The sequence below is a fragment of the Staurois parvus genome, unplaced genomic scaffold, assembly GCF_062004578.1.
Source record: "Staurois parvus isolate SC_StPar_1 unplaced genomic scaffold, SC_StPar_1.0 ptg000187l, whole genome shotgun sequence".
In the NCBI taxonomy this organism is placed as follows: Eukaryota; Metazoa; Chordata; class Amphibia; order Anura; family Ranidae; genus Staurois; species Staurois parvus.
In genome coordinates, this window is record NW_028317983.1 from 7,545,760 (window position 1) to 7,569,781 (window position 24,022).

General features: G+C 40.4%; 1 protein-coding gene across 3 annotated transcripts in view; it reads left to right on the top strand.

The window, feature by feature from the left end:
* LOC149462058 (collagen alpha-1(XIV) chain-like) overlaps positions 1-24,022 on the top strand; it is a 266,392-nt gene that overhangs the window by 87,226 nt on the left and 155,144 nt on the right. For 2 of the 3 annotated variants that reach the window (XM_089677540.1, XM_089677541.1), the window contains exon 5: positions 266-340. The exons of the other annotated variant lie outside the window; for it this stretch is intronic. In XM_089677540.1, the coding sequence (XP_089533666.1) occupies positions 266-340 (75 nt within the window). The remainder of the gene's footprint in view (positions 1-265; positions 341-24,022) is intronic. 3 annotated transcript variants of the gene reach the window in all.

Here is a 24,022-nt window from a genome sequence, read left to right on the forward strand (position 1 = left end):
GACTAAATGAGCAGTTAACCTTTGCAGAGCTGGGTCAGTCCCACTGCAAAGAGTTATTTTTACATTCCCTGGAGTTGAGTTTTGGGCCACTGTGCTGTCTTCTCCTTGTAGATGTGTTCCTCAGTTTTCCATGGATTCTGCCTGCTTCTGCTCAGTAGGAATTTGTCAAGTCTCACTTATTATACATCACAGGCAGCAAATATTCTAAATGTTTTTAAATGGGAAATATTTTTGTTCTTATTGTGTGTTTTTCTTTGGGTTTCAGTTAGAGATTTGGAAAAGAAGAGAAAAACGAAAAAAATTGAAACCTCTGAAACGGAGAACCAAGTCTTGGAGGAAGGTATGATCCTCTGGACATTTCACCTATTAATCCATAACACGGGTATTTAAAAATATACATCTGTCTGGGGTGTGATGGATATCCTATCATATAAAATCTTTGAGGTTAGTTATAAACAAATATAAAAAAAGTGAAAAAGCATAGAGTTCACCCATGGTGACAAGTGGGATGATTTCTTTTGTTTTACAGAGATTAAGGATGAAATATTATTGGTCAAAAGTGAACAACTGGACAGTGCCAGATATAAAAGGGGGCAAAAGGGGCAACTGTCCTGAATCCCCTGAAAGAAGGGTCCCCCCCTATACAAAAATAATGTAAAACAATATAAAAAAATTATAAATTATAAAATTATATATATATTATATAAAATAATAAAAATAAATAATATTACAATATTGTAAAATATATAATGATAACAAATTACTTTCTTTTTTTAATTGTATCTTGGGAAGTAAAAGTTTGCCTGCCATCGTCTGTAAAAGTTTTTACTCTGGACTGGTATATTGTATCATTTTAAAAACAAATTTTGGTAGCTCAGGCGAACCACACATAGATCGCTTAAGCCTTATGCTGTTAAGGACGGTGGCCTAAGCCTGCGTGTGAGTGTGACCTCAGAATGACGTTGTCTCATGCATTTTGAAAATTTGTGACTGTCATTGAGAATGTAAACCAACTCTGCATATAAGGCCCTCCGAGGTCTAAATCTGGCCCTACCATTGGGAAATTAAGTTGGGAACTATACTGGTGATTTATGGATGCTATTACCGGTCGCTATAAATTTTACTCCAGGCAGATGTTTTACTAGAACTGCCTTCATAACAGAAAGACTTTGAACTTTGACCAACTATAAATGATTATCTATTACCATTAAACTATATTGGCTGCAGTTTTATATAGTATTAATACTTTGCCACCTTAGTCATTTGTTTATGCCAGGTCCTGCAATGCCAAAAGAACCAAGAAGGGAAATTTGGGAAAGCGATTCCTCCCTTATTACCCTCAATATTTGTCCAAATGACTCATTAAGAACAACAGGTGCAAAAAAGTCTTACATTTCCTAGTTCTCTATGTGGAAGCAGTGATCTCTCTGAAGATATCTGACAAAGCTCATGCTTCCTGCTGATTAGAGAGCTGTAGCTCCAACTTGGCCAGAGAAGACAACATCTTAATAATCCTGAATCTCGGATCTTGCATTTAGAGATTCAGCTTGACATCTGCTGCTTTTCACAGTTGTGCATTCACCATGTGTGTAGTATGACCTCCATTAGCCTCTATGGTGAAGAGTGCATGGTGACATTTATGTGCCATCTTCTAAAATCCAAAAGAACTTACCTCCACATTGGAAAAGCAGCAAAGTGGTAATTGAAAAAATTTGAACAAAAGGGTGGCTAGGCTCGAGCACTGCATTATGGGGGGAGGTCACATGCTCTGTTCATACATGGAAGCTGCAGGTTTTGTGTGTCAGCTCTGACAGAGGAAGGAGCAACAGGGGAATGCTATGAAGGTAAGTATAAGTTGGAGGGTGGTCTGTCACTTTGCCCGGAATGGGTGTGATGGCACGAGCTTTCTAAACTGGAGGAAGGCCCGTGAATTGAAGTCAGCTTTGGGCCCAGGGCACAATGAATTCACTGTTGCTGAAGAATCACTTTTACTGGCAGTGATAGGTGTATCGGGCGACACTTAAGGTAAACAGCACATGGAACCACTGGTAGATGACAGTCTGTGTTGGGGGTCAGCAACAGGCTAATCACATTCTACCCGTCGATCGTGAACATGTGATGGGTAGATCACCCACCACGATGGGCATTGTTAATGTCAGGCACCCAGAACACATGTTGAGCATCTCTTGCCTAGTGTTCCAGTATTAACGCCACAGCCCTCCAGTGCTGTGGCTGCCCATACTGCTACTTCTGGACAGCCACAGTTCTGTACACATACAAGGAGGGTGGCCATAAACAGGGCACAATCCAACATGCTGCTACTATTCGGGACCACCACCTCCACACTTTCCAGCTGGCAGGAGCACCAAAAGAAACTAAAGAGACTGGAGGGTCAGCCAGCCACACCAGTAGAAGGACTTCAGAGAGAAAGGTAAATGGTGGCTGGTGTGTATGTATGTACGTGGATGTGAGTGTGTACATTTGAATTTCTGTATGTGCATGTGTGCGCTGTTGAAAAGCCTCATAGGGAGTACTGCTGCGCTATGAACAAATGAAATGCATCATAGGGGGTGCTGTACACTTGGAGGTAAATACTTATAACCCCTGAGTTGTGTACATTGCATATTCCTGACCTATACACTCTTTTTGCTGGGCTGAACGTTTCTTTTACTCCTGACCCCTGTATGTTACCAATCCCTGACCCCTGCACTCTATAAATTACAAGCTTGTGCATGCCTGCACTCAGTAAGTTACATACTCCTGACCCCTGCACTCTGTACATACCAAACATCCGCCCTCGGTGCTCTGAAGGCTAATACTCCTGACCCATGCACCCTGAACAATACACACTCCTGACCCCTGCACTTGTTACCCCTGACACAGTGCTCTGTACATGACACCTGCATCAAACTTGGTGTGACAAGGTTTATATTTTTACAGTGAAATTTGTTTTCTCCAAACCTACCTTACTTTTAATGGGCTGTTTCCAGGTCGTTGCCTAAAAAAAAAGCATCCTGGTGATCTTTCATCCATGTTGTTCAAGTGGTTCTCCAACTCTCTGGAATTGCTTGTTCTTGACTTACATTGCTCAGGGTGTTAAAAAACATTTTAACCTGCTTTGCCTGTGGCCTGCACAAAGCCATGACCTTACTTGACACCTTTGGGATGATTTGGAATGCGATTGCAAGCCAGGTGTTCTTGTTCAACACAAGCATCAGATCTCACAAATGCTTTTCTGACTGAATGGCCACAAATTTCTACAGACAAACGCCAAAATCTTGTGGAAAGCCTTCATAAATCCGTGGAGGCTATTATAGTGACAAAGGGAAATAGGGAGGCAACTTCATATGGTTTTGCAATAGGGTTTCCAACAGGTTCATATAGGTGTGATGGTCAGGTATCCACAAACTCTTGGCCATTTCCATCTGTTTTCCTTTCATAGTCTTCCAAAGACACAGCGGAACCTTTTTAAGGAGCCACAGGGACATGTAAAAGTAAATGTCAGCAGCTTCAAATACTATAGCTGCCTGCTTTAAATATAAAGACACTTACCTGTACAGGGATCCAGCGATGTCCTCACTCGAGCTGATCCTTCAAACAGCTTTGGGTGCAGGCGCTGGTATCTTAGGTAAGGGAAACTGCCAGTGAAGCCTTCCGGCTTCATAGCTGGTTTCCCACTGCGCATGCGTGAGCCGTGCTGCACTTTGTGAATAGTGCCACAGGCTGCAGGAGAAAGGAGGAGGGGCTGAACATATGACCGGTGGTGGCATCGGGTACCAATTAAAATCAGGTACTTGCCCTCCCCCTCAAAAAAGTGTCAAATGTGGCAGTGGGGGGGGGGGGGGTGTGAAACAGGTGGAACTTTCCCTTTTGGGTGAAGTTCCACGTTAAGTTCCATCACCGGCCATATAGGCAAATAAGGCACAGACCTAGAGAAAAAAGAAATAAAAACTGTGTTGGGACCTTTACTTTATAATATATTTATAAACAATATAGGGTCTGATATTAAAAATCCCATTTCAGTCTTTGCAGATGACACCAAGCTGTGCAGTGGAAAAACGTCCTTACAGGATGTCTCCAACTTACAAACTGACCTCAATGCTCTGTGTAATTGGGCAACTATGAAGTTTAATGTTGATAAATGTAAGGTTCTGCACTTGGGGGCTAAGAATATGCATCATACATACTATGGGGGTACAACTGGGGGAATCAATGGTGGAGAAATTCTGGTAGATCACAAGTTTAATAATGGCATGCAGTGCCAAGCTGCAGTTTCTAAAGCGAGCAGAATCCTATCTTGTATTAAAAGAGGTATAGACTCCAGAGAGAGATATAATTTCCCCCGGTACAAATCATTAGTAATACCTCATCTGGAATATGCAGTTCAGTTTTGGGCACCAATTCACAAAAAGAACATTGGGGAACTGGAGAAAGTACAGAGAAGAGCAACCAAAATGATAAGAGGCATGGAGGAGCTCAGCTATGAGGAAAGATTAGAGGAACTGAATTTATTCTCTCTTGAGAAAAAGAGATTAAGGGGGGATATGATCTCCATGTATAATACATAAGGGGGGATATGATCTCCATGTATAATACATAAGGGGGGATATGATCAACATGTATAATACATAAGGGGGGATATGATCTCCATGTATAATACATAAGGGGGATATGATCAACATGTATAATACATAAGGGGGGGGGGATATGATCTCCATGTATAATACATAAGGGGGGGGATATGATCAACATGTATAATACATAAGGGGGATATGATCTCCATGTATAATACATAAGGGGGGGATATGATCACCATGTATAATACACAAGGGGGATATGATCACCATGTATAATACATAAGGGGGGACATGATCTCCATGTATAATACATAAGGGGGGATATGATCAACATGTATAATACATAAGGGGGATATGATCTCCATGTATAATACATAAGGGGGGATATGATCTCCATGTATAATACATAAGAGGGGATATGATCTTCATGTATAATACATAAGGGGGGATATGATCTCCATGTATAATACATAAGGGGGGGATATGATCACCATGTATAATACACAAGGGGGATATGATCACCATGTATAATACATAAGGGGGGACATGATCTCCATGTATAATACATAAGGGGGGATATGATCAACATGTATAATACATAAGGGGGATATGATCTCCATGTATAATACATAAGGGGGGATATGATCTCCATGTATAATACATAAGAGGGGATATGATCTTCATGTATAATACATAAGGGGGGATATGATCTCCATGTATAATACATAAAGGGGTATATGATCTCCATGTATAATACATAAGGGGGGATATGATCAACATGTATAATACATAAGGGGGGATATGATCACCATGTATAATACATAAGGGGGGATATGATCTCCATGTATAATACATAAGGGGAGGATATGATCACCATGTATAATACATAAAGGGGGATATGATCTCCATGTATAATACATAAGGGGGGACATGATCTCCATGTATAATTCATAAGGGGGGATATGATCTCCATGTATAATACATAAGGGGGGATATGATCAACATGTATAATACATAAGGGGGGATATGATCACCATGTATAATACATAAGGGGGATATGATCACCATGTATAATACATAAGGGGAGGATATGATCACCATGTATAATACATAAAGGGGGATATGATCTCCATGTATAATACATAAGGGGGGACATGATCTCCATGTATAATACATAAGGGGGGATATGATCAACATGTATAATACATAAGGGGGATATGATCTCCATGTATAATACATAAGGGGGGATATGATCTCCATGTATAATACATAAGAGGGGATATGATCTTCATGTATAATACATAAGGGGGGATATGATCTCCATGTATAATACATAAGGGGGGGATATGATCACCATGTATAATACACAAGGGGGATATGATCACCATGTATAATACATAAGGGGGGACATGATCTCCATGTATAATACATAAGGGGGGATATGATCAACATGTATAATACATAAGGGGGATATGATCTCCATGTATAATACATAAGGGGGGATATGATCTCCATGTATAATACATAAGAGGGGATATGATCTTCATGTATAATACATAAGGGGGGATATGATCTCCATGTATAATACATAAAGGGGTATATGATCTCCATGTATAATACATAAGGGGGGATATGATCAACATGTATAATACATAAGGGGGGATATGATCACCATGTATAATACATAAGGGGGGATATGATCTCCATGTATAATACATAAGGGGAGGATATGATCACCATGTATAATACATAAAGGGGGATATGATCTCCATGTATAATACATAAGGGGGGACATGATCTCCATGTATAATTCATAAGGGGGGATATGATCTCCATGTATAATACATAAGGGGGGATATGATCAACATGTATAATACATAAGGGGGGATATGATCACCATGTATAATACATAAGGGGGATATGATCACCATGTATAATACATAAGGGGAGGATATGATCACCATGTATAATACATAAAGGGGGATATGATCTCCATGTATAATACATAAGGGGGGACATGATCTCCATGTATAATTCATAAGGGGGGATATGATCTCCATGTATAATACATAAGGGGAGATATGATCTCCATGTATAATACATAAGGGGGGATATAATCACCATGTATAATACATAAGGGGAGATATGATCTCCATGTATAATACATAAGGGGGGATATGATCACCATGTATAATACATAAGGGGGGATATGATCTCCATGTATAATACACAAGGGGGGATATGATCTCCATGTATAATACATAAGGGGGGATATGATCTCCATGTATAATACATAAGGGGGAAATATGATCTCCATGTATAATACATAAGGGGGGATATGATCTCCATGTATATATACATCAATGGTTCATATAGTGAACTCGGTGTAGAGCTATTCACCCTGAGGTCATCACAGAGGACAAGGGGGCACTCTTTACATCTGGAGGAAAATAAATTTAATCTCCAAACACGAAAAGGTTTCTTCAGTGAGAGCTGTGAAAATGTGGAATAGACTCCCTCAAGAGTTGGTTCTGGCCAGCTCAGTGGGTTGCTTCAAAAAAGTTCTGGATTGTTTCTTAGATACACAGAATATAACTGGATATAACATTTATAGGTAAAGTTGATTCAGGGAATATCCGATTGCCTCTCTGGGGATCAGGAAGGAATTTTTTTCCCAGCAGGAGCAAATTGGGATCATGCTTTGCTGGGGGTTTTTTTGCCTTCCTCTGGATCAACTGTGAGTGTATGATTATAATTTTTTTTTTCTATGGTTAAACTGGATGGACTTTTGTCTTTTTTCAGCCAGACTAACTATGTAACTATGTAACTGTTTTATGACTATGTTGTTTTAATTTCATATTGGGCTTCACTTTTCAGATATTTCTTCTAATTGAAATACAAGAGAACTGAGTACAGGTCATTTCTAATTTAGGGTATTTTCTTTCATGCAACATTTTAGAAGGATCCAAGCTGGAAATTTAGCAGGAGTGGAGTGGTGATGATATACTGTACAGTGTAGCAGAAGAACATGATTGATGGGAGGGTAGATCACGCTCCAAAGAACATGAAAGGCCTGTATGTAAGATTGTTGTATAAGGATATTTAATGTGATGGGAACCTGTGATGTACATTTTAAAGCGGTGAAAGAAAATACATTATCATGAGTGAAAATATCACAGGTTAGAGGCATTCCTGAGCTGATGAAATTTAGCAAGGAGTTTAAAGCCCAACTGAACCTTAAGTTTAGATCAGCTAAATACATTCCAGTTGCTTCAAAACACAAGGTGTGCAAAGTCTGGGGCCCATTTACAGCAGCCTGAGTGTTAACACATGTTGGTTTGAGTGTAATCTGAGTTGACCATGGGTCTGGGTCAGCATGTACATTGCTACCCTCCAGTACAAGTACACCAAGAAAGTACATTGGGCGCCATTCAGAAGAATTGGCACCACATTCCACCAACACATGTATGGTGTGCCACTGTATGTTGCTGTAATGGGTGCTCAGTTGATGGTGATGATGGGGTCCATATAGCTCATTGTCATTGTTAGAAAATAGAGAAACCTGTCCCCTGCCAGCATTCTTCAGAGAAAGACTCTTACAAAGTTTATTTATTTCAGGTACTTATATAGCGCCGTCAATTTACACAATGCTTTACATACATATATTGTACATTCACATCAGTCCCTAACACTCAATGAGCGTACAATTTAAGGTAATGTTGATTGACAATCTTGATTTTTAAAACAAAGATGCAGTACAGAGTACCTTTGGTGTGAATATACTTTGCAGCTTTAACCAAATAAAATAAATATATTTTAGACTTTTTACATACAGACTGAGTTTGATTTTCCACGTTGCTTGTAGAATTCTTTTTTAAATGCGGAAATTCTTTTGCAGTGAAATTTTGGATGTAATATCCGAGTGTTGCCAGTGTTTTCAGTTTTGGCAGAGATGTTGATATAAACTCCATGTGGCACTCTCATCTATCCTGATCCTAATGAGACTCACATCTGTCATCTGGCTGCCGATCATAGTGCGAAGCATGCCACTACCACTTTCAACTGGCTTACTAGTTTAATTCATTTTTGAGACTGTAGTCACAACGTCAAATAGTTTACTTTGCTCTATATATTTTTATGTATTTTTTTTAATTCAAAGTGAAGTTTAAAGTCAGCTTCTTACCTTATAATGGTACATTTGATTTAGAATTTTAGTATTAGCAAATTTAAGATATTGCAGTTAAATAAATTTGAAAAAGGTACATTAGTCTGATCTGATTGAACTGATACAAAAATAATGTTTTATTATCATTGACACATATTTCCAAGTTCCATCTTCTTTCTATATGGCTTAAATATGGAAACACAATATAAGAGGCGGTGAAAACAATGTTTTGTTTTTAAGGAGCTATTGGTAGTTTCTCTATGTACCCCAATTCACTGGTTCTGAGCCAGGGCACTATGGTTCGGTTCTAAGGGGGAGATAAAACAAAAGACATGCTGGGAAAAATTATGGCCGTCTGATATGCTTTTTGCTATATACCGGTACTCATCTGTCCCACTGCCTATTTTATCAGTCTTCTTGCTGTTGAAGACATAGTGCCTGATGAATCCTCTATATCTGACACTTCCAGCAGTGTCAGATGTCTGGTCTCCAGCTGCTTGCTGTGGATTTTTTGATTGGCCTCTCTTTCTTTATGCCATGTAGTGATGTAGGGGTTGGTAGCAGACAATACAAGAGGAGGACTGTGCAATCAACACTCCCATAAGAGTCATATGTGATAGATTCTTCAGGTAGCGGGACGTATTCAACAGAATGAAGATTGGTGCTGCTTTGATTAATTGTATAACACAGCTACAAAGCCACTTTAAGACCTTATTTAAGAATTCTGTCACCAACTAAAAAAAAAAAATGTGCAGGTAAAAGCAAAAAACAATCAACCTTGAATACCTGTGTGTTTTTCCATTTCATAAAATGTTTTTTTCCTTTTTATTGACTTTGCAATTAAATTTGCTGTAAAATATGGCTTCTTCAAGGGAGTGATTTCCCTATCCCAACCTCCTCATACATCGAAGTCCTCTCCTGTTCTGGAAGTGTCTAATTACTGCCTGTGCTGGTCTAGCCCCCCACCTCCCTTTCAAGTAGCTGCCAGAGTAGGAGCAAAGGGAAATTATAGATTGTCACTTAAATGACAGCTGTGTGTTTGGGGCTGCCGACACCACATCCAAGATGGCGGGACACAGCACCAGTATCAGTGCTTTTGGATTTTTGCAGGTAAATAGCATGCATAGAGTACTTTAAATACACATATAATCTTATGGGAGGATTTTGGTTGAAATGAATGGTCTAGGGACAGGGTCTCTTTTAGTCTTTTTACTAATGGGTCTCACTTTTTTTGCAATGCTACTTTTCAGTGGTTCTCAAATGATCTCTGTTGTAATTGGCAGTGTTCCTAAAGTAGAACTAAAGGCCAAATATTTTTTTTATTTTGAATAGAGTAAGGGAGGGTTATATGCCCTGTTAGTTTTTTGTCACCTGTGTCCCATGGGGGAGATCTCCCTTTACTTCCTGGCTCATAGCCAAAATAGTAGGTGGGAAGAAATCCTATAGTGCACAAATCCCTGGTTTTCACCAGAACTATTGTCCCCTTTGGAAAATTCCCTATTATTACCATTCTGGGGACAACCCAAAATATGGGATTTTTTTTACATATACTTTTGATGATAATGGTAAACAGGACAATAGAGAGGGTGAATCTCACGAACAGGGACACAGACAACAATAAAAACCTGACAGGTGCTCTAATCCCTCTCCACTCCATCCAAAACTAGGACCAACAATTCCTTTTAGCAAAGGACTTTAAAGGTCATAAGGATAATAGCACCACATAAGTATTTTATAAAAACAAAGTTTCTTGTACAAATATTAAAAACCCATGTAACACCATATCTAATACTTTGGTGCAGGGTATTCAAATATTTTCCACATGATTACGTAATAAGCAATAACATTACACATATCAGTGCAACGTGCTTCAAATGATCCTGCATCTTCATCAGGAGACCATGTGAATGAGTTCCATGCAGTTGAATCCAGTCATTTAAGAACAAAAGATGTAAATATCTATTGGAGCATAATTGGTATAGACCGTCATTTCCAAAAGGGGCATGGAGGAACAACGCAGGACCGAAGAAAGCCTTGTTCTTACAAAAGGGAGCCATAGAGAAACCCAAGCCCAAAAAATGATTACAATTGCAAAGGAGGCAGTTCATAGGACACATTGGATCCAAAAAGTAATCCTATATCAGATACAAGCCCCAGGATATTATCAGTCATAAATCACATGAAGCCTTGATATCCAACTGCCTCCAAAACCAAAAAAAAAAAGGTTTGCCTTTCGTTTCGTTTTGTACTTTAAAGCTGATTTCCACCTGAAAAAAAAAATAGTCAGCAGCTATAAAAACTGTAGCTACTGACTTTTAAAATACAGTCACTTACCTGTCCCTTGGTCCAGCAGTGTCCTCACCACCGCTGGTTTCACCGGCCTTCTTCTCTCCCTGGTGCCAGCATCTTCAATGTGGCTTGCGGCTTCACAGCCGGGTGCCCATTGCGCATGTGTGAGAAGTGCTGCGCTTTGTTAATGGCCTAGTAGTCTTCTGGGATCTGTCACATGTCCCACAAGACTACGGGGAGGGAGGGGGGAGGAAAACTTTCGCTTCCTATCACCTAGGCAATCATAGGGGAAGTGGGTACCTGTCAAATTCGGGTACCTGCTCCCCAAAGGTGCCAATCCTTAATGGGGAGCGGGGGACAAAGGCTTAATGTGGAACTTCCCCTTTTGGGTGGAGCTCTGCTTTAAGGCTTCATGCACACTGCAGCTGTCAAACACCCATTTTAAAGGCTTAAAGGGTTTTTTTTTTCCTGCCCCTAAATGCCCCTCTATGTTAGCCTATGTGTCCTTGCACAGATAGGTGTCTACAAGCGTTTAGAAGAAGGGGGGTATAGGGCAAAAATCTGAACCCACCAAAAATCGCATTCAGGAGAGGAGTGTTTGGGTAGAAAAAAAACTCCTGACGTTCCTAAACATGTGTACAAACGTCTAAACATGCCTCAATGCTAGTCATGTTCACCGCTTGAGCTTTCGTTCAATTTCAATGGCCAGAATAAATTAATATTGAACGCCCAAACTCTTGTCTAAACTCTCTAAAATGCCTTTGAAAGAAGCGGCTTCAAGCACGTTTTTAACTCTCCGTCAGGAGAAAGGCGTTCAGTAGAGCCTAGCAGTTTTAAAATCTACAGTATTTATATTCATACAAAAGACACTGACCCAGGAGAAGTAAACTCTCTAGAACAGGGGTGGGCAAACTTTTTGACTTGAGGGCCGCAATGGGTTCATATATTGGACCCGGGGGCCGGACCAAGAGTAGATGAATGATGTGTATGTGTCATCCATAGTAAGTATAGTAATATTCCCCCATAGTAAGCATAGTAATTAATCCCCCATATAGTAATTCATCCCCCATAGTAATTCATCCCCCATATAGTAATTCATCCCCCATATAGTAATTCATCCCCCATAGTAATTTATCCCCCATATAGTAATTCATCCCCCATAGTAATTCATCCCCCATAGTAATTCATCCCCCATATAGTAATTCATCCCCCATATAGTAATTCATCCCCCATAGTAATTCATCCCCCATATAGTAATTCATCCCCCATAGTAATTCATCCCCCATAGTAATTCATCCCCCATATAGTAATTCATCCCCCATAGTAATTCATCCCCCATATAGTAATTCATCCCCCATAGTAATTCATCCCCATAGTAATTCATCCCCCTTATAGTAATTCATCCCCCATAGTAATTCATCCCCCATATAGTAATTCATCCCCCATAGTAATTCATCCCCCATATAGTAATTCATCCCCCATAGTAATTCATCCCCCATAGTAATTCATCCCCCATATAGTAATTCATCCCACATAGTAATTCATCCCCCATAGTAATTCATCCCCCATATAGTAATTCATCCCCCATAGTAATTCATCCCCCATATAGTAAGTCCCCCCTGTGTCAATTTACTTACCTTTGCTCCGCACATTCCTCTCGCCGTGTTCCCGCGCCGTTCCGGTCTTCAGGGCGGACTGTGAGAGGAGCCTAGCTCCCCTCACGTTCGTCACGCTGCCCCGCCTACACACATCCTGACAGCCTCACATCACGCTCCGTGGGCCGGATTAAAAGGTCCGCCGGGCCGTATACGGCCCGCGGGCCGTAGTTTGCCCATTGCTGCTCTAGAATGTAGCAAATATTTCTTTTTCGTCCAGGATATAAAGAATCTGAACTGTGCTTATAAAAAGTGTTCATTTTTTTGTCTGGAAAGTCATAAAGGGAATTTTGTTGATCTATTTGTACAGTTAGAATAGGATTGACATTTGCACTGTGTTCTTCTGGGTGAGAAAAGCACAAGAGGGGATTATTGTAGAAGATTCAGAGCTAATGGATGTTCTACAGCCTAGACTAGAGAGATTCCTAACCTCTATAGAGGGACATCAAAGGAGGGGCACAATAATAATATTTTGAGAAGGAAGTCTGGACAAAAAAAAGAAGGTGGAAGATCTTTTGCTTCTGAGGGTAACAATCAGGCTGTGACAGAAATATTCCAATGTACTGTTGTATTATTCCATTGTCTTCTGGTAATGAATGCCCTAGTATACTGCCCTGTGCATTCAGTCAACCTGTACAAGTGAAGGCTTAACTAACCTCAGGAGTCCAATGTTGAGGAATGGCCTCAGCCGTCGTTCTGGCCACACCCTCTGATGCATTTAGCCCCGCCCACTGGTGGGTGGGTTGATCACATCAATGGGTGTGGCCCGAACAGTGGCTGAGGCTGTTCCTCAACATTGGACTACTGGTGTAGGTTTAGCAACGTCCATCCTTTCACTTGTATTGGTTGACAATGGAATCACTCAGACTTATGCTCCCCTCTTCTCACTTGCTGGCGGGGTGATCTTCTTCCTTCCATCCATAGCTTGGAGTGGCGCCATAAGTTATATTTTTCACTACATTCAGTCAGCCTTACTATAAATTCGAAAAACTATATCCTTTTTTTTAAAAGAGAATCCATACACATTCACTACATAAAGTGTTGCTAAACCCCAGACCCTGCATTTACTATATCCGGTCTCCCACAGTACACACTACATGGAAATACAATTGTTTTAGCAAATATAAACGGCTAAATACCTTTTCTTATCAGCAGTATATACAGTAGCAGTTTTGTGACTTCTATCATGTTCGGCTGAGCACCGGTTAATCTTGTAGGAGGAGTTTTCATTCACCTCTGATTGTCCTATGAAGATGTATGACCCCTGCCCCTCTGTCTAAACAGTGCTGATTGGCTCTGTGCTGATCACATGCAACCATCCAGAAAACCCCCCAAAAAAACGCTCTAGCAATACACGCCAAAGTGAGCATGTGCAGAGTACCTCCTAGGGCTCTGTACTATCAGCAGATGTATTGGGGACAGTAAAAGAAGGGAAGATTAACCCCTTAGGTTTCACAGTGAGTATAACACCCATGCTTTACTGCATATAAAGACTAATTTTACTGTTACGAGTTTAGTAACACTTTAATGCCCCGTAATCTCTTTTTCATGAAAATATTTCATACTGTGGTTTTCCTGCCTTCTTTTACATCCTTTGTAAGCTCCCAAACCTCTTCTTTTGTTTGGAATGAGCAGTACAGCAGAAAACGTTTTCATACTAATCATGCTTGGGTGTTCAAATTTGTAATGTCCTCCTCACAGTGTCTAGCCTCCTGCAGCCGTCTCTTACGTCATACCAAGTAAATGTAGACAACGTGAACAAAAAAGATGGGACAAGGGAAGCGCATGGACTAGATCAAAAAAATTATTTGGAGGCAAAATATATATAATATAATAAATGCGCTCACATGCTTCAAATGATAAGTATGCCTGTAGACAGGATCAGGATGGGGGAGGGGGGAGCAGGAGAGGCAACTGCCCCAGGTGATGTGGCATCCTATAAGATGGGGTGGTGGTGTGTGGAGAGTTCCTGCTGCTACAAGATGACAGGAGTGGTAAAAGCAGCATCACTACTTCTGTCAGCTTAGTGTGGGAAGTGCCAAGTGAAATTAGGAGAGCAGAAAAGAGCAGGGAGAAGGTGCAGGCTGTGCCCCTTTGACCCTCTAGCTCCTCCTCCTGCCACTGCAGAGCTCCTGCTTTGGAACTGTCAGATCGGGACTGTGCAATCATCTTTTTCCAGCAAAGAGATGATGTAAAGAAACCTTGGAGGTCAAAGATTTGTGCTGGCAATGGAGATTTGTGTTAGGAGGGGGGGATTTTTGTTTGGGGAGAATTTTGGTTAGCATGCAGAGTAGTGCTTGATTTTTTTTTTGGTGGGGGGCAGGGCATTTTTGCTGCTGTATATCCTTAGGGGAGCACAGTTTGGCATCTTTGACGTGGGCGCTAGATGACCTTATTTCAGCACTGCCTGTAGCATATATCAACGGGAATCAAGATATCCTGAACAGGCTCGTAAGTTGTCCTGCAGTTGCTGCAACACTCCCACCTACTACTGAGCGCTGCTGTGCCTGGAAACTGGAGGAAAGAAACTTGTTTATATTTTGCATCCAAATTAATAGTTTTATTGTGCTAGCCCATGTGCTTCCCTTGTCTCCTCTGTTTTGGAATGAACAGTACATGTTAGTTGTGGTCATGTGTACTGCTGTATGCACACCACAAATCCCATAGTCCTTCTCGGGAACAAACAATAGAGAGTGGCTATGTTCCTTCATAGAGTTGGACCATGGAGAACAAACATAGCCACCCTCTACCAGGAGGTCAGATCCAAGCATCCAACAAAAAGGGAACTTGGAGGTCTGAAGGTGGCTGAGAGCAATAGAAGGTACTTTTTGTGAGTTAAGAATACATATATACATAAAATATATTATAGTGGCAGTTTAGGTAATGTTGGCATAAACATACGTACTGGTTTTACCTGTTTATGTAATCTTTGGAGCAAAACCAGCTGGGCTGATGGTTCGATCATTTAACCAAGGGTGTCTGTTCACATCTACCGGGATCCATAGACACTAATTACCCTGTTGTGTAGTTAGCTTGGTTGGGTGATGATCATCTAGGCACAAAATGAAAAGAGAATAACGGGTGATCAAGGGTGACTCACTTGTAATAGATAAAGACTACAAATATATATAAAACATAAATGATTGACTCACTAATAGTTGAATTCTTGTTAGTTAGGATTTTGTTGTCTAAAATTTAGCTTTGCTCCTAAGACTTTCATTGGGGTGTATTCCTTTTTGCAACATGCTCTTGAATGAATTTGTTAGGAAAAATACTTTTTTGTGTGTGCAAACTAACAAATCTTGTTTACAATCAGTGGCCGGCATTTGTGAGAGGATTTTTTAGTATAGTGTCCCATAGAAAATGTGGATTCTGAAAGGAAAAGAAAGGTTTTCTGACAAATCTGTTGGGGTGTACTCATTTATGCTGAGCACTGTCTATACAGTATATATATATATATATATATATATATATATATATATATATATATATATATATACAGTTGCAAGAAAAAGTATGTGAACCCCTTGGGATTATGTGGAGTTTTGCATAAATTGGGCATAAAATGTGCTCTGAACGTCATCTAAGTCACAACAATAGAAGAACACAGTCTGCTGAACATAATACTACACAAACATTAGATGTTGCCATGGTTTAATTGCACATAACATGTAAGCATTCACAGTGCAGGGAGGAAAAAGTATATGAACCTTTGGACTTAATACCTGGTTGACCCTCCTTTGGCAGAAATAACCTCAACCAAACGTTTCCTGTAGTTGCAGATCAGACCTGCACAACGATCTGGAGTAATTTTGGACCACTCCTCTTCACAAAACTGTTTCAGTGTAGCAATATTCTTGGGATGTCTGGTGTGAATCGCTCTCTTAAGGTCGTGCCACAGCATTTCAATCGGGTTGAGGTCAGGACTCTGACTGGGCCACTCCAGAAGGAGTATTCTGTGCTGTTGCAGCCATTGTTTTGTTGAATTACTTGTATGCTTTGGGTCATTGTCTTGTTGCATCACCCATCCTCTGCGGAGCTTCAGTTGGCGGACAGATGGTCGTACGTTTTCCTGCAAAATGTCTTCATAAACTCTGGAATTCATTTTCCCATCAATGACAACAATACATCCAGGCCCGGAGGCAGCAAAGCAGCCCCAAACCATGATGCTCCCTCCGCCATGTTTTACAGTGGGGATGAGGTTTTGATGTTGGTGTGCTGTGCCTTTTTTTCTCCACACATAGTGTTGTGTGTTCTTCCCAAACAACTCAATCTTGGTTTCATCTGTCCACAGTATATTTTGCCAGTAGTGCTGTGGAACATCCAGGTGCTCTTTTTTTGCAAACTTCAAATGTGCTGCAATATTCTTTTTGGACAGCAATGGCTTCCTCCGTGGTGTCCTCCCATGTACTCCATTCTTGTTTAATGATTTCCTTATTGTAGATGTGTCAACAAAAATGTTTGCATGTGCCAGAGATTTCTGTAGGTCTTTAGCTGACACTCTGGGATTCTTCTTTACCTCATGCAGCATTCTGCGCTGTGCTCTTGCAGTCATTTTTACAGGACGACCACGCCTACGGAGAGTAGCAACAGTGCTAAACTTTCTCCATTTGTAGACAGTCTGTCTTACCGTGGACACATGAACATCAAGGCTTTTGGAGATATTTTTGTAACCCTTTCCAGCTTCATGCAAGTCAACAATTCTTGATCGTAGGTCTTCTGAGAGCTCTTTTCTGCAAGGCATGGTTCACATCAGACAGTACTTCTTGAAACCAGTAAACCCAAAACAGGTGTGTGTTTTTTAAGGGCAGGACAGCTGTCAGCAACACATCCAATATCATCACACTGATTGGAGTCAAGGTTGGCTCACTCCTGGCAACAATTAGCTCTGGGAGAGGTCATTAAGCTAGGGCCTCACATACTTTTTCCTCCCTGCACTGTGAATTTTTACATGTTATGTGCAATTAAACCATGGCAACATCTAATGTTTGTGTAGTATTATGTTCAGCAGACTGTGTTCTTCTATTGTTGTGACTTAGATGACATTCAGAGCACATTTTATGCCCAATTCATGCAAAACTCCATGTAATCCCAAGGGGTTCACATACTTTTTCTTGCAACTGTATATATTTTTTTTTTTTTTTGGAAAGTGTAAGGAAGATCTAAACATGTCAGTTTTCTTCCCTTTGGAGATTTTCATTCATTTATAGTCCCACAGATTCAACATAAGGAAAAACCTCTACATAGTGTGGAGAATGTAATACTTGGACAGTTGTCACTGAAACAAGTGTCCCCAAAGATTCCCCTTCTATTCCTGTTCCACCGACAACTCAAAATTCTGGATTCCCAATTCCTTCCTCTTCTGGTTGAATCTCACCAGTGGGGACACTAATGGCAATGGGAACTTGAAAGGAGTTCTGATACTTCACTACTCTATCCAACAACAACAGAAAAAGTTGGCTATAAATACGTTTTAATTACAACAATTTCTGATGCTGTCAGGCCATTATTCATAACTCATTAGAAAAAACATAGTATTTTTACAAATGGACAGCCAAATAAAATGGCAATATCAACTCTCATATCCATCTCTAAACACATCCATCTGCTATATGACTTTTATGATTTGAAGAAGTGATTTCCATCAAGACAGTCTGGAAATGTCCTTTTTTTTAAAAACGTCTAGAGGGAAATCCATGTCTAGTATGCGGATTAGGCCAAAGCTCCGCAGTAGAAAGATCATGCTACAAAAAAAAGAAAGTATTGTTATTAAAGCATCATAAACCCATTGTTTTCAGCCTGCTAGGGTATGGACAAAAGATTGGTGGAACATCTAGGACAGTCTTTCTCAAACATTTTAACCTTGAGGAACCCTTGAACTACTTTCCAGTCTCAAGGAATCCCTGCCAATAATATATCTACAGCCCATTGTACATTAGTGTGGTGGTTAGTTGTAAAGATGCCCCTTCTCTTGGTAGTCAAAGAAAAGAATGCCCTCCTTACAGATAGCTAAAAAGATCATTGGTGTAAGTGGATACATATCTGAGAGGAAGAAATTTCTCTCCTTTTAAGGAACCCTTAGAAACATCTGGAGGAACCCTAGGATTAAGAAAGGCTGGTCCAGAGGAAGCTCAGTGACTCACAGTTTGTGATATATGACAGCAATAATATCTGGAATAGTGCTGGAAGACAGCTCTGAGGATGGTCTCCAGCGGCTGTAAGGAGGCATAGAAGTGAAAATCTGTAGCAGAAACCTGAGTTGATGTTATACACACATCATTACACATAACTAATGTACATGGTCTTGTATCCCAAAAATCTATACTAAACTTCAGCTTTAAGAATGCAGCCTATCTGTTCACTAGAGACCAATTACATAACCAAGAATACAGCCTATCTATTCACCAGAGACCAATGACATACCTGGGAATGTAGCCTAGCCATTCACCACAGACCAGTGACATCACTGAGAATGATGCCTATCAATTCACTTGATCAATGACATAACTAGGAATGTAGCCTAGCCATTCACCAGAGACCGGTGACATCACTGAGAATGCAGCCTATCCATTCACTAGATCAATTACATAACTAGAGAGAGCAGTGAACTTACTGAGAATGCAATCTATTCATTCACTGGAGACCAGTGACAAAACTGGGAATGCAACTTATGCATTCAAAAGAGACCAATGACATAACTGAGAATACATCCTATCCATTCACGAGAGCCCAGTGACATCACTGAGAATGCAGCATATCCATTCACTAGATCAATGATATAACAAGAAATGTAGCCTAGCCATTCACCAGAGACCAGTGACATTACTGAGAATGCAGCCTATCCATTCACTAGATCAATTACATAACTGGGAATGCAGCCTCTACATTCACCAGAGACCAGTGACATTACTGAGAATGCAGCCTATCCATTCACTAGATCAATTACATAACTGGGAATGCAGCCTCTACATTCACCAGAGACCAGTGAACTTACTGAGAATGCAGTCTATTCATTCACCAAAGACCAGTGAACTTACTGAGAATGCAGTGTATTCATTCACCAAAGACCAGTGAACTTACTGAGAATGCAGTCTATTCATTCACTGGAGACCAGTGACATAACTGGTAATGCAGTTTATACATTCAATTAGAGACCAATGACATAACTGAAAATACATCCTATCCATTCACCAGAGACCAGTTACATAATTGAAATGTCAGCCTTTTTATTAACTAGAGACAAGTGATATCACCAAGGATGCAGCCTATCCATTCACCGCAGAACACTGACAAAACTGGCAATGCAACCTATCTATTTACTAGAGACCACTGACAACTGGGAATGAAGCCTATCCATTCACTAGAGACCAGTGACATAACTGAGAACAGAAAGTATATTGACCACTGTTAGAAATGCAGTCCAGTGTGGACATTATTCCAGGGGGAGAATGATCCAATGTATTAAAATAGTCATATTGACTGATGATGCATATTCACAGACAGTAAACAAAGTCAAATAATATCCGATACACCATATATACTATTAGGTTTCTCAGTCAGCCTGCAGAGTGGAAATGACAGATACAATCTCATTACTGAGCGGGAAGCGTTGTCCCAGTATGCACTGGGCTGAGATCTTGCTGATTACAGTACACTAGCAGGAAATCTGTCATTAACTTGCCTTGGCTTTAGTCCCAGTACTACAATCAGAAACAGTTAGTTTCACGTGGACTGCCCAAGGAATATTTATTGGTCTAGATTATACAAACTACAAAACTGATGCTTTAGGCCATTTCTCCCCTAACCCGGACATCAACTTCAAAATGGTATATCATTAGTATTTCAGTTTAAAAAAGAAGCAGCTACAGCGTCTACTTTTAGGAAAGCCAAGGTCATATCAGGTTCTCCCACTACAGAAAGAAAACAAGCTAACCAATATAAAAAAAAAATTTATGTTAGGATTCTCATAAACCTTAGATTATTTTTAATTTTCTAGAAACAAGAAAGTAATCTGTGTATATACTTTGTCATATGGGAGCCTGATGTCCTGAGGAAGCAGTTTTTCACCATGTAACTCATAGACAGTAAACCTATGACATTATTGTTCTGATGAGGCAAAGGATTTTTATTGTGTGTATTCATGTGATCTATATGAACGGTAAACCCATGTAGCTGGGTGTTTCACCAGTTTTGTAAATATTCATTAAACACTTATCCAGCAGACAGTTGATTATAAAAGGGTGTTATTTAACAAAGAAAACCCCTTCCCATTTCATGCTGTCAGCAATGGCACCACATGGAAGAGAAATGTCACAAGGACTGAGAAAGAAAATAATTTCTTTGCACAAGAAAGGTGAAGGCTACAAGAAGATCAGCAAAGCTTTACTTATCAGTCAGAACACTGTAGCAAAAGTGATACAAAAATTTAACAAAGATAGAACTGCAACTATCTCACCGAGATGTCCAGCCCATCCACAGAAGTTACCACCTCAACAAGAGCGTCTTCTGATGAGAAGCATTGAAGAAAATCACCATGCAAGTTCACTGCAGTTAGCTAAAGAAGTAGAAAGCCAAACTGAGGTGATTGTTTCCCGTGACACAATACTGTGTACACTACAGAGGAATGGCATGAATGGGTGTTGTCCACGAAGGAAGCCTCTCCTAAAACCCATGCACAAAAAAGTCTGCCTAGAATTTGCCAGGGCCTATGCTGAAAAAGAAGAAGACTACTGGGACTTTGAACTCTGGAGTGATGAGACTAAGATAAATGTTGCAATGATGGCGTCGCAAAGGTGAGGAGTACAATGAAAGATGCATGGTGCCTACAGTGAAACATGGTGGTGGTAGTGTCCTACTTTGGGACTGCATGAGTGACGCTGGTGTCGGGGAGCTGCATTTCATGGATGGTATCATAAATTCACTGCTCTATACTGAAAGAGAAGATGCTACCATCACTCTGTGCCCTTGATCGTCATGCACTTCTGTTGCATTTCTGAAGAAGAACAGGGTGAAAGTGATTGTGTGGCCAAATATGTCTCCTGATCTGAACCCAATCGAACACCTATGGAGAATTTCGAAGAGGCAAGTTAAACATCACTCTCCAACCAGTATCCACACTCTAAAACAGTTAATTCTTGAAGAATGGAAAAATATTAATGTTGCAATGTATCGCCAACTTGTTCATTCCGTGCCTAGAAGACTTAGTGCTGTCCTTACAAATCATAGAGGTCATACAAAATACTAGATGGAGTAGTTCTTGTTGTGGGGTGTATTCATTTTTGCATCAACTAATTTGAGTAAAACAGAAGATTCTGTAATCTAAGCTATATTATCAACCTTGCTTTCATGTAATGAGCTAAACAAATGTACTATAAAACTTTGGAAATTGTTCTTGTGTTCATTGGGATATTGATTAAAATCTTACTTTTCAAACGGGGTGTACGCATTTATGCTAAGCACTGTGTGTGTGTATATATATATATATATATATATATATATATATATACTGTACATATATATATATATATATATATATATATATATACATATCTGCTCAAAAAATTAAAGGAACACTTTGAAAACACATAAGATATCAATGGGAAAAAAATCTCCTTCTGGATATCTATACTGATATGGACTGGATAATGTGTTAGGAACGTAAGGATGCCTCATCATTTGATGGAAATGAAAATGATCAACTTACAGGGGACTGAATTCAAAGGCCCCCCGAAAATCAAAGTAAAAAAATGATGCAGCAGGCTAGTCCATTTTGCTGACATTTCATTGCAGCAATACAAAATAGTACTGACAATTTCGGGGCATGCTCCTAATGAGACAATGGATGGTGTCCTGGGGTATTTCCTCCCAGATCTGGACCAGGACATCACTGAGCCTCTGGACAGTCTGGGGTGCAACCTGGTGATGTCGGATGGACTGAAACATGATATCCCAGAGGTGTTCTATTGGATTTAGGTCAGGCAAGCTAGGGGGCCATTCAGTGGTATCAATTCCTTCATCCTTCAGGAACTGCCTGCATACCCTCGCCACATGAGGCCGGACATTGTTGTGCACCAGGAGGAACCCAAGACCCACTGCACCAGCATAGGGTCTTACAATGTTTCCCAGGATTTCATCCTGATACCTAATGACAGTCAGGGTGCCATTGTCTAGCCTGTAGAGGTCTTTGTGTACCTCTATGGATATGCCTCCCCAGACCATCACTGACCCTCCACCAAAACAGTCATGCTGAATGATGTTACAGGCAGCATAATGTTCACCATGGCTTCTCCAGACCCTTTCATGTCTGTCACATGTGCTCAAGGTGAACCTTTTCTCATCTGTGAAAAGTACAGGGCGCTAGTGGCAGACCTGCCAATTCTGGAGTTCAATGGCAAATGCCAATCAAGCTCTATGGTGCCGGCAGTGAGCACAGGGCCCACTAGAGGACATTGAGTACTCAGGCCACCCTCATGAAGTCTATTTCTGATTGTTTGGTCCTGCTGGAGGCCATATTGTAGGGCTCTGACAGTGCTCATCCTGGAACAGTATGTGGAACTCCTTGCACAAAGGAGCAGACATGGAACACACATACTTCATATCTTGCTCTATATCAACCTTAGCCTTTTAAACACAAAGGGACCCTTGAAATAACTTTTTGGTCTCAGGGATCCCCTGCTACAAACTACAACTCATGATACATTAGTGTGATGGTCAGTGGGAAGAATGTGCCTTACATTTGTGGTAGTTCAGAAGAATGTCCTACTTACAGATAGCTAGAAAGAACAGTGGTGCCAGTAGGAACATATCTGAGAAGCATAAATTGATAATTGCTCAAGGAACCTCTAGCAACCTCTGGAGGAACCATAGGATTTTTTCCTTGGAACCATAGGATTCCCTGGCACCCTGGTTAAAAAATCCTGCTCTCTATAACTTACTGTCCTGCTCAGTGCATGGATGCTAATTTTTATAATGTACGTAAAGCAAAATACATTTTCTGGTTTGGATAGACTAGGGCAAGCCTTTTTCAACCAAGGTGCCTTGAGATTTTTTCAGGGATGCCTTAGCAAAATATCTAAAAATTGCTTAAAACCTGTATACAAACCAGTGGGTGGAACAAGCATGTCTTTTAGTTACACAAAGCCACGTGTTTTCAATGTGCACTGTTATGACCTTCTAGCCACCGGCGTCCTGACAACCAATTACATCATCAGTTGATAAGGAGGATGCCGGTTGCCTGCACAGCATCCATATTTGATGCTCCCCTGCCCCTCTCCGCCAGTGCTGCGGTCAAATTAGCTCAGTGATGGAGAATAACCGAGGGAGATGAGAAACACTGG